A 12,710-nucleotide genomic window follows, 5' to 3' on the forward strand; every position below is an offset into this window, starting at 1 on the left:
GTTTATATATATCTGTAAATGCCCCTTTCAAGACTCTAGACAAACTAAGAACGCCTGAATCGTGTATGTACTTCTAAAAGTGTCTGGTATCATTCTGTTGCGTACATAATCCTACAGCTCATGATCTAGGAGGCATGATCATTATTTATATGGCTTACATTCTTTAATGCTCTAAGTTAATGTCTCTTTGTATGTTTTCGGACGGTCCCTTATTATGCATATTAGCAGTTCAGAGACAAAGAGACACTTGCCACCACAGTTAAAACACATCTACACACACAGATCTGGGCATAAAAGGTCTTGAAAGAAGCTCTCCAGAAGTGCCCCCCTTTGAGGGGGCAGACTGCATTTCTGTACCCGCGTGACTCGCCTGAGTCCATGTTTTTCTTAGGTTCCGCCAAAGTAAACTCAGTTTAAAGTTTGCGTCACGCGTATCCTCCGATCTGCATCGCAAGCTCCGCGCATCAAGGAAGGAAATCCTAAAAAACCTCTGAATGATTAAAGAGCCCATATTATGGGTTTTTGAAAATGCCCTTCCATGTAGTGTGTAACACAGCTCTAAGTGAAGTGAAATATCCAGCTAAGGCTTAAATCTGTAAGTGTACAGTGTTTAAAACTATTGATTCATCTATATAAGAGTCGACTTATAGTGCTTCAAACAATTCGTCTTGATAACGAGTCAGTAGGTGGTTCGTGATGACGCGGCTACGAAACATAAGTAGTTGCGCGCGCAAACCCGTGAGATTTGAAACCTGTGGCCCCACCCACTAACAGAAAAAAAGCCACACACAGACACCGGTCGAATGAAGTCACGCTGTGCAGATGGATATTATTGACAGTCCACCCAAAGATGAAACCTCAGCAATATAGCCCAGCCTTGAGCAGTTTGAGTGCTTCTGGACACTACATGCTCACAAAGAAGACTTCATCAGCCGTTTGTTAAAGGAAGGATCAGTAAAGACTGTCAGAACATGGATCAGTGCATCATGAATCAGTTTCTAATCCCATTTCACAAGTGTAAGTATGTGCAATTAAAATTATTGCCTCATTTACTCTAGCTTGCAAATTATGTATTTAGTTGTGTTTTGTTACTTGTAACCGCGTGTCGTGTATCAGGTTAACTCTATATATTCTCATATCGCGTGTAAAGCCACGTTAAAAACGCGACGCGTGCCGCTTTGCTTACGGATCATCAGCTGTTCCTACACACATGCAACGGTCAAGTTTCAAAATAGTTCAGCCGAGGTTCGAGGTGAGGTGTCTAAATTGCACCCAGCAAGCTGAACTGGCGCTCTAGGCGTGTGTGTCGTGTCCTCGGGGAGGAGTGTAATGTGTGTGTGTCTCCTCTGAGGAGGGTAGTGTGTGTGTGTCTCCTCTGAGGAGGGTAATGTGTGTGTGTGTGTGTGTGCAAGACAGGAGCAAGCTGAACTGCCGCTCTAGGCAAAGGATGATCACGCCGCCCTCAACCCGATAGTGAAAACGAAAGGGACCCGTTAATAAAGTAAGGACCGGGGGAGTGTCGCGGTTGATATTGAAGACCGGGGAGGGGGGGAGAAGGTATTCGCGGATATAACTGAGGATGCGGGTGGTGAGGGAGGTGTCGCCGACGCGCCCTCTCTATTCTGCTGCCCTAGGTCTCCTCTATAGACGCGCTGGCCCTGTGTGTGTGAAAAGAGCAGGTAAACTGTGTCGAGCTATAAAATAGTTAGTCGTCAGTATTTTCTAGTCCATCGTCTGTATTTACATTCACCCACTGGCAGCCAAAATCCACTATGAAGCATGTGTGCAGTGTGACTACTTTTATATTGTTGATTAGCTGCTGGGCATTTCACTCTTGTCTTGCGCTGAAGCCTGTCAGTGTCGACCAATCGCAACAGGCTGTCATCGGTCCAATCAGCGCAGATTAGCTGGAGTCACCTGTGGAGGGGTGGGTACTTTCACACCCTCGGCTTGTTCCTGCACCTCCAATCACAGCTCTCCGTCACCAACCGCCTCTCACCACACCCATGAACAATCACCAGCATACTAATTACCTGCACCTGCACCCACAATCACCAGACACCATATCCAACATAAATCACAAAACCCACCTCATTCTCTCTCTCATCGGCCGGTATGGAAGTTGGATGGTTCACATCACCTTCTCTCCTTCTTCCACACTTCTTTTCCCATGGATGTCTCCATCACACCTATGGACGAATAATCAAATCAATAAGGGAAGTAAATTAAGCTATTCTGGTGTTTACCTGAAGATCTGAAGTTTACCTACTGAACTGTGTGTAAGAGCTCATCCTCTGATGTTTCCCAGATCGAACAGTGTGTAAGATTGCTCACATTCAGATGTTTACCATGTAAACTGTTGACTAGATTGCTAATAGTGACACCACTCTCCTGCTTCATAACTCTGATTCAGCTACATTGTTTTGAATAAAACCCTTAAAAGATAACCATACTTGTCTTCCTTGTGTGTAACCGTGACATAAATTTTGAAAATGTATGCACATAACTGAGTGGGAAAAACTTTATTTAACATAAATTTTTTTTGCATAATCTACAATGGAAACACATTTACTGAATCAATCATGTGATGATAAAAATGTGGCAAAAATGGACACACCAGCAGGCTGAGCGCATTGTAAAACATCTGAAATGTTGTTTTGTTCATCCTTAAGTGCCGTAACCATTTCAATATTAGTGTTATTATATTATTAATTACCTTAATAATCAGGAATGTCTGTGCTCTGTGTCTCATGCCTTCAAACGCTATCATACATTATTGTGTGTCAGCATTGGCTTCTGAGGGGCAAGTCATTTATTAAAGGTGCTGTAAGTTTTGGACTCTTCTAAAGCATAAAAATACCATAATATGTTTGCAGTTGCTAAGTGAACATACTTGTTTATCTGAAAATCAATGCTTAAGTCAGATATTCTGCTTTTGAAAATGTGAGTTACCAGAAAGTCTATCTTTGTTTTGGTAATTTAACCGGCCCAATGCCAGTTTAGCCAATTATATTTCAGCACCCTGGGTTGCCTTTGTGGAAAACAGCATATTTCATTCATTCATTCAGAAAGGCTCTCAAATTGTGTGTCTGTGGCACCTCGGTAGAACTAACAGCCTCCAAAATGAGACACCGATTCAGAGTTTCACATGAGGTGGTTATTAGTTAGCAAATAACAAATGTTACAAACGTAAACATTAGGTAATCAGGTTACACTGTAACCCTTTGTCCTAACAACATGCTACATAAGGAGACAGAAATTTAAATACAGCCATTCAGAAGCACAGAATAGTGCAGTGCACTTACTGCACCCTAACGAAATTGTAAGTTTTATAATCTAACTAATACATATTAAATCTCTTTAACATAATTAAATGTAAATGCTGAATCACTTATACAGTATGTGTTAAATTTGCTTGCACTGAGTCACAGTTCTGTATTTCAATTTGAAATGGTTTATTTTATTTTCAGAATCTGAGGTTAAGTATCTGCTACTGCTTTCAGTTGTAGGACAATACATGTTATGTAAAATGCCATTTAAACTTGCATTATTAGCATTTAACACTGAATAAAGCACATGAGGTGTACCTAAAGTGATCACAGTTTATCGTATTGTTCAGCGGCAAGAAATAAAATATAAATTTCAGGTGTTGGTTAGAGCAAAAACTCCCTTTAACATAGAAAATATTCCTTCTATCATATGCCATTGCTTTTATTTAGAACACAACTTAAAGAGCACCTAGAGCACACACACACCGCAGCAGACACACACAGACAGACCGAGCGCCCGTTTAGTTTTTTCACTCTTTTTGCACGCAAATGTGACAGGATACAGGTTAATCTCCACTGCTGTATGGATATCTCTTATATTAATGTACAAAATAAACCTGATTTAACGTCCACAAACCGGGACTGAAACATCTTCCTTTAGAATTGTTCTGACACGCGGCTGTGCGGATGAAGTAAAGCTAAGCTAAATCGCTGTAATTCATTACACATGTGCACTGTTTTAAAACATTTTAAACATGTGAAACTCACTCTTGATCACATTTGATGATGATTGATGATCCTAACGAACTGAACAGACCTTTTATTCCTGGTTGCTTTGCGCACGTCCTCTCTTGTTGATATGATAATACACATGACTACCGGAACATGTTAATACATGCAGCTGTCAATCAATTCGGTGGGCGGTGGGACCGCACTCCTACATAAAGTTGCAGTCGATCTGAAAACCGCCCCAATTGGTCCACCGTTTTTTATGTTGCTAAATTAAAAAAAAAAAGGACTGGGTGTGTTTATATCACCCCAATATGACGGTCTATACACCATACATGCACACATGTCTGTCCAAACAGCCTTTAGGCTCAATAGTCAGGTGCGCTCCTGTCAATCTGGCAAACTGCTTGCGTGTTTTGAATCAGGCGTGCAATACCTAGTTTAAACACTGGGTGTCAAACTTACATGCTGCACCTTTAAATGAAGAAAAGAATCACACAGCTTCTACTACAGAAAATTCTGTTTTTAATTTTGGTGCCAGTTAATCAGGATTTGACAATTTTGTCCTCTTTGACTCGTTGGATGGAAATGCTGCTTCATTCACATGTCTTTTATTTGATATTCCAGGTTTGCACATAAATTTTATGTGCACTTTTGAATGGAAACGTGTGTGTGTGTGTATGAGAGAAATAGAGAGAGAGTATGTGCAGTATAAGTAAACATGCTGAATTTTCTCATCAGTAAAGGTATATTTTCTGGTAAAAGAGCTTGAAGAATGTAGTAATCTTGCAAAAAAAACAAATATCATTTATATCAAATAACAAATATATCTTGCAATTCTACTAATGCTTGTACCTCAACATTTGTCATTTAAGAAGTAACTGTCTGATAATTATGGTTTCCACACATTAGTTCTATAAATTCATTATATTTACTCCAAACAAATTCAGAAAGTGTTGAAAAAAAATATCTATTATAAATTATCTAGTATTTTCATGAATAAATAATAAGCTGTTTCATATTTATTCTGTTAATGTTCAAAAGTTGATATTTCTCAGCAAATTGTCAATGACTGCGGAAATGCATTATGTGAAAACATTAGCCTTACTTTTTCTCTGTTTATCATAAAATGACAAATCAACCATTAGGTAGGCCATGTTTGTGTAAAATAAATTAAAAACATACTAAATATATTGCATGGCACCAAGTAACAACGCTTTGTAAAGACAGGGCTCTTCGAGTGTAATATGGAAAAAAAAATTAAAAAGCTTATTTTGCACATTTTTACTGAAAACACATGGCAGGAGTGTTTTCTCTGTTTTTGACTTTATTGGGAGAAGTGTTGTAACAAGTGCTGTTGATTCACTTGGTGTCAACCAGTGGATTTTTTTTATAACAGGGTTAAATTAAATTATTGATGCTGTAAAAGGAATCTTATGAATATCTCATAAACCTTTTACCGGAACTAATTGGTGGCTGAAAAACACTTGCTGTGCAAGTAGCCCATTACATATCATTAAAAGCTCATATCAATTCATATATATTTAGTATTGCACCACAGGCACCATTCACAGGCTACTAGTGTAGTCTTAAAGAAAAACAAACTAAGTAAATAATCTTATATCAAAAGCAAAACTACATAGATTTGAAGGCCAGCAACACAAATTGATTAGTTAAGATTGTACAACTTAACTTTACAAATATTTTCAATTCTTTTTTGTGTGTTTTCTTAATCAGCAAATTAAAAAGGAGGGTTGAGATTGAACACAAGCAAAAAAATGGTTATTGCACAGTTTTTCTGTCACTCATCTTAATTGCTTTTATTATTGGTTAGAGATGGTAAACATCTTGTGTGAAGCACTGTGTTGCTCAGTCAATTTATACATATAAAGCATTTTCTCTAGACAACCTCAATTTCAGAAATATATTACCATATATTACAGAGTCATGCTGTTGCTTGCAACCATTTTCACAACTATCGCCTGTACTGTGAGTGCTGCAGAACCTGAATGTGAAGCTTATATGACAGATGAACTCCTTTATTTCTCAAAAGAAGGTAATGTCTCTATTGGGGGTGTTTTTTCATTCCACCAAAATCCAATTGGGGTAAATCCAACACTCAGAACTAATCCAGGAAACATCAGATGCAATGGGTAAAGTTGTGACAATGTATTCATTTCATACTACTCAAAAATGAATGGTTGTTTATAAATCTTAAAGAAATATTTCTTTGTAAAAACTTCTTTTTCAGACTTGATACTGGGGAGCTGCAATATGCAATTACAATGATTTTTGCCATTGAGGAAATAAACAATAGAACTGACCTACTTCCTGGCTTTATACTTGGCTACCGCATCTATGAGTCTTGCCCAAGTATCCCTCTCTCTGTTGGAGCATCATTAGCTCTGATAAATGGACAAATGGAAACTGAAAAAAACTGTGCAAGTCTGTCTGCCGTGCAAGCTGTGATTGGAGAAACCACATCAACATCCACCATAGACATCGCAAGGACTATAGGTCCATTTAAAATTCCGGTGGTAAGTCAGTGTAATAACATATACATTTTTATTATTGCTTTATTCTTAAATTTAGCACTGCAAATTTTAAATTTAAAGTTAATTTTATCCCCTCAAAATAAACAAATCACTGTGTTATTGTATTTAGTTGTTATTTGCACGTGGCAATTGATGTTGAATATGAAGTATTGCATTCTAAAAGACTGAATTATTGTATCTACATATATCTGAAGCACATTTTTTGTGTGTCTACTGTTAATCTGGTGTCAGTCAGGAATCATTTTTAAATCTTACAATGATTTAAAACATTTATTATGTCTTTTTCAGCTTAGCCATTCAGCAACTTGTGCATGTCTCAGTAATAGACAGCAATATCCATCTTTCTTCAGGACCATACCAAGTGATTACTACCAGAGCAGAGCACTGGTTAAACTGGTCACCTATTTTGGCTGGAAGTGGGTTGGAGCTGTAAGAAGCATGGGAGATTATGGTAACAACGGAATGGCCACTTTTCTAGAAGCAGCTGAGAAAGAGGGTATCTGTGTCGAATATTCTGTGTCCATTTACAGAACAAATTCAAGAGAGAAGTTTTTGGAGGTTACAGACATAATTAAAAAATCAACATCCAAAGTCATAGTGGCTTTTGCAGATGGCAACGATTTGGACATCCTGATTAAAGAGCTTTATTACCAAAATGTAACTGGTTATCAGTGGGTTGGAAGTGAGGGTTGGATCACGTACAGATTTCTAGCGACTCCGATTAACTATGCTGTGGTAGGGGGGGCAATAGGTTTTGCTGTGCCAAATGCATATATTCCTGGGTTAAAGGAGTTTATAACAAGTAGCCGGCCTTCTTTGAGACCAGGCAACACAGGACTGGTTGAACTTTGGGAAAGTGTGTTTGACTGCACTTTAAATCCAAACACACACAATGCCTCCAAGATATGCAATGGAGAGGAGTCCTTAGCAAATACAAATACACGTTTTACAGATGTGTCTGATGCTAGTCTTCTAAACAATGTCTACAATGCAGTCTATGCCATTGCTCATGCTGTTGAAGAACTGCTGACTTGTGAGAAAGGGAAGGGACCATTCCACAAAAAGACATGTGCAGAGAAAGGGAAAATACAGCCTTGGCAGGTGTGTACTACTAAAGTTATTCTTTGTTATTCAAAGCCTATGTGTATTCAGGTGGGAACTGTTTTATGCAGGTGCTGTATTATCTAACTCAGGTGAACTTTACGACCAAAAATGGAGAAAATGTTCACTTTGACAAACGTGGTGACCCAGTTGCACGTTACACACTGGTTAATTGGCAGATGAGCTATGAAGGAATAATAACATTTGAATCCATTGGCTTGTATGATGCATCCAAGCCAGAGGGACAACAGATTCAAATGAGAGATGATATTAAGGCAATCTGGGCAGGAAGCCAGAAAAAAGTAAGTTATTAAAGAAGTAAATGAACAAGTAATCTCCCATAAACCTATAATTGTATATAGTTCTTCTCAAAACATAATTGTATGTCTATGTTTTTGTGTGTAGGTGCCTCTATCTGTGTGTAGTGAGACCTGCCTTCCAGGCACTCGAAGGGCTTTTGTCAAAGGAAAACCCATTTGCTGCTTCGATTGCATTGACTGTGCAGATGGAGAGTTCAGCAACACCACAAGTGAGATGAACAGGCCTCTTTCATCAACAGTGATGCTTGACATGTTCCTGTGTTGATAACCTGAAATCTGTGTGTCTTTTTCGTTGTCTTGAAATTAAGTTGTTTTTCTCTTGCATCTTTCTGTGCTTTCAGATGCAGTTACATGCATACCGTGCCCTCTTGAGTACAAATCAAATGGGAATAGAACACAATGTGTCCTCAAAAACATTGAATTCCTGACATTTAATGAAGTAATGGGTAATATACTTGTAACATTTTCTATGTGTGGTGGATGTCTCACAATCACAGTAGGGGTGATTTTTTTCTACCACAGACACACACCATTAGTCAGAGCCAACAACTCAGAGCTGAGCTTCCTGCTGCTTTTTTCGCTCACTTTGTGTTTTCTGTGTTCTCTTACTTTCATTGGTCAGCCCACTGAGTGGTCCTGTATGTTGCGTCACACAGCATTTGGGATCACTTTTGTTCTCTGCATTTCCTGTGTTCTAGGTAAAACATTGGTGGTATTAATGGCATTCAGGGCTACACTTCCAGGAAGTAATGTCATGAAATGGTTCGGACCTCTTCAACAGAGATTAAGTGTTTTTGTCTTTACCCTTATACAATTGTTAATTTGCATGATTTGGTTAACAACGTCACCTCCATTTCCCAACAAAAATCCAAGCAATTATAAAGACAAAATCATTCTTGAGTGTGATTCAGGTTCAGCTGTTGGCTTCTGGGCTGTACTCAGTTATATTGGCTTTCTGGCTATCTTATGTTTTATACTAGCTTTTCTTGCCCGCAAGCTGCCTGATAACTTTAATGAAGCCAAATTCATCACATTCAGTATGCTCATATTTTGTGCTGTATGGATCACTTTTATTCCAGCCTATATCAGTTCCCCAGGAAAATTCACTGTAGCCGTGGAGATATTTGCTATTTTAGCATCAAGTTATGGAATGCTCTTTTGTATATTCATTCCTAAATGCTACATAATTTTACTAAAACCAGACTTGAACTCTAAAAAAAAAATGATGGGTAAAGTTTCTTCAAGGGTTTTTTGATTAAAATGACTATTATTATATATTAATAAGTAAAATTGAATGCTTTAAACTTATTAATTTAAAGTTTTACATGTATACAAATATGTCATTGACATTTCTTGTCTTGTCACCTACACTTTTGGATGTGGATGTGAACATTTAAGATGATACATGTGTTGGACAATGAAACTGAAATCTTTGGGTTTTTTTTTTTCTATTTTTGCTGTATCGCCTATTCTGTATTGATTATTATTGAAATATTTTTTAACAATCCATTTAGATACGTCTTATAATAGGTGGTTCATTCTGTTGTGGCGCGACCCCTGATTAATAAAGAAAGTGAAACTCAACCCGAGTCCATTCAAAAATTGCATCAAAACGCATGTGAAAAGCACGAGCGCGTGGTGTCATTTGCCATGTTCAATGTGCTTTGTGCTTGTGCTCCCCTGGCATCTGTGGTACCTAGGCTACCATCAACCATTTTTTCAGAGGATGACAAATGGACAAACCATTTCTGCAGGTCTGATACAAGTTTTACTTATGGAGATAATGAAACGGCATTGGATTGTTTGGGCTCTTTGTTTGTTTGAGGTAATTGTTCTACCATTATTACTGAAATGTGTATATTCCATACAAAGTCTGAAGCTGATTGGTTGGTTCTACTTACATGAATCTCAGCACGCTCACGTCATACTGAGAAGTTAAGATGTTTTCAACTTGGGAGCCTGGAAAATTTGCATGCCTTCATTGGAAATAACAAACTTGCACAGTCCCTAAGCTTATTGGTGTGCACTCAGCCAGCCACAATTTATTAAAACTACTGTGGTTCACACCGAAGTATTTTTTAAAATCACTATTGACAATGGTGTACCAATAATAAATACAATACCATTTATTCACCCAACCCTAGTTTAATCTGATGTTTATATAAAAAATTTGTAAGATACATGACAATCCATTTAAAATAATATGTTAAATAAATGCCATGTCTACAAATACATGTGGTGTCTTTGGGTCCAAGTGATATATTTTTTCTCCAGTTGAATGTAAATAAAACAAAAGACATGGTGATAGATTACAGGAAGGCTTCTCCTACCCCCAGCATAACAAATATTAAAGGCTTGGACATTAAAATTGTGGACACACATAAATATTTAGGGGTTGTTATTGACAATATGTTGACATTTCAACCAAACACTCAGGCTGTCTATAAAAAAAGTCCAACAAAGTTTGTTTTTTCTGAGGAAACTGAGATCGTTTCAGGTTTGTACCTCTATGATGACATTAATTTATAAACAATTTATTGAATCTGTTTTATCTTTTTGCATTGTAGCTTGGTACGGTAATCTGAGTCTGTCAAACAAGAACAGGTTGAGTAGTCTGGTGAAGGTGGCAGGCAAGATCATTGGTTTTAACCAAACTGGTCCAACAGTAATTTACCACACTAGTGTTTTAAAGAGAGCTCAGGGTATCCTATGCACCCCGGATCACCCGTTGTAGTCTGTGTTTCAGCTGTTGCCATCAGTTGCCGTCGCTTTAGAGTTCCTATTTGCAGGACAAATAGAGTCAGAAATTCTTTTATAATGGTGGCCATTAGGTCATTCAATGAGTCGGGTGGGAGGGAGATGCACCTTCAATATGATGTATTGGATGTTGTGGGGTAATATTTTAGTAATGTGTACATGGAACTTCGCCTGTGTTACAGCACCTTGCTACAATTTTAGTTTCCCTAAATGGGATAATAAAGCTGAGCCTGAGTCACTGTTGCGTTTCCTATCGGGAGGGGAACTTCAATGCTATGTGGAAAATTTCTGCCACAAAGAATGAACCCTACCACGTGTCTGGTGAGAGGTTATGCCAAGCTACAGCGTGAGCGCACCTGCATCACCAGAGGCGCAATTCAATTCAATTCACCTTTATTTGTATAGCGCTTATACAATGTAGATTGTGTCAAAGCAGCTTCACATAAAAGGTCACAGTAAATAGGAACATTGTAATTCAGTTTGTAGTGTTTAAGTTCAGTTCAGTTGAGCTCAGTTCAGTGTGGTTTAATAATCACTACTGAGAGTCCAAACACTGAAGAGCAAATCCAACGATGCGCAGCTCTACAGATCCCGAACCATGCAAGCCAGTGGCGACAGCGGAGAGGGAAAAAAAACTTCACTAAAGGCGGAAGTGAAGAAAAAAAACCTTGAGAGAAACCAGGCTCAGTTGGGCACGACCATTTTAATTTCTCCGCTGGCCAAACGTCTTGTGCAGAGCTGGCCTCAGCGAAGATTCGTCTGTCTCTGGAGCGTCACAGGAATCAGTCTCATGTTCTCCACTCTTCCATGACCATCACAGTAGCTGCTCAGGATTCGGCCAGGTCCAGGATATGGAAACCTTGGGATCATCTCGTCGTTGGTCTTGGATCGAATCAGTGACTCTGCATAGTCTGAGGGCCTCGGGAAGAGTATCCCCAGGTGGAAATGGAGAATAAAGAAAATAATTAGCGTAGCTGATGTTCACAGTGTATATCAGCAAGATGCATAACCTGTGTGGAAACCCCCTAAGTGGTGCACTAAGTGTATGCTTTACTGAACAGATAGGTCTTTAATCTAGTTTTGAATTGGGAGAGTGTGTCTGAGCCTCGGACGTTATCAGGAAGGCTATTCCAGAGTTTAGGAGCTATAAATGAGAAGGCTCGACCTCCTTTACTCGACTTTGCTATTCTAGGTACTACCAGAAGCCCTAAGTTTTGAGATCTTAAAGAGCGTGTTGGATTGTAGCGAGACAGAAGATTGGTTAGATAAACAGCAGCTAGATTATTTAAAGCTTTATATGTAAGAAGCAATATTTTAAATTCAATACGAAACTTAACAGGCAGCCAGTGTAAGGAGGATAAAATTGGGGTGATGTGATCAAATTTTCTAGACCTGGTAAGAACTCTGGCAGCTGCATTTTTTACTAATTGAAGTTTGTTAATAGAGGATGCTGGGCAGCCAGCAAACAGTGCATTACAGTAGTCCAGCCTAGAAGTCATAAAAGCATGGACTAGCTGTTCTGCATCTGAGATGGATAGCATACTTCTTAACTTAGCGATATTTCTCAGATGAAAGAAAGCTTTTTTTGTGACATGGGATATATGATTTTTAAAAGTTAAATTGCTGTCTAATATGACACCCAGATCTTTTATAGTAGAGCTAACGCTAACTTTGTATCCCTCTAATTGTAGGTCGAGTTGTGAGATCTGCTGTGTACAGGATTTAGGCCCAATAAGTAATAATTCTGTTTTGTCTGAGTTTAAGAGAAGATAATTGTTGGTCATCCAGTCTTTAACATCTTTAATACACTCAGTTAGCTTGGACAGATTAGACGTCTCGTCAGGTTTAGTTGAAATATATAATTGAGTATCATCTGCATAGCAGTGAAAGCTGATCCCATGTCTTCTAATAATGTCTCCCAGGGGTAGCATGTATATTGTAAACAGCAAAGGGCCTAAAACTGATCCTTGATTTGTGAA

General features: G+C 38.5%; 1 protein-coding gene across 1 annotated transcript; it reads left to right on the forward strand.

Annotated features, from left to right (window-relative positions):
* The first annotated feature begins 5,945 nt into the window (after window positions 1-5,945).
* On the forward strand, window positions 5,946-9,229 carry LOC130245649 (extracellular calcium-sensing receptor). Its single transcript, XM_056478399.1, has 6 exons — window positions 5,946-6,151; window positions 6,250-6,535; window positions 6,842-7,654; window positions 7,726-7,956; window positions 8,060-8,183; window positions 8,316-9,229. The coding sequence occupies exons 1-6, from the start codon at window positions 5,946-5,948 to the stop codon at window positions 9,227-9,229; spliced, it is 2,574 nt and encodes an 857-aa protein (XP_056334374.1).
* The last annotated feature ends 3,481 nt before the right edge of the window (window positions 9,230-12,710 follow it).

This window comes from Danio aesculapii, chromosome 18 (assembly GCF_903798145.1).
Source record: "Danio aesculapii chromosome 18, fDanAes4.1, whole genome shotgun sequence".
NCBI classification, from domain to species: Eukaryota; Metazoa; Chordata; class Actinopteri; order Cypriniformes; family Danionidae; genus Danio; species Danio aesculapii.

Coding starts and splice junctions, on each gene's coding strand:
- LOC130245649 (XM_056478399.1), top strand. CDS start 5,946: ATGCTGTTGCTTGCAACCATTTTCACAACTATCGCCTGTACTGTGAGT. Junction 7,655..7,725: donor GGAAAATACAGCCTTGGCAG/GTGTGTACTACT, acceptor TGTTTTATGCAG/GTGCTGTATTATCTAACTCA. Junction 7,957..8,059: donor GGGCAGGAAGCCAGAAAAAA/GTAAGTTATTAA, acceptor TTTTGTGTGTAG/GTGCCTCTATCTGTGTGTAG.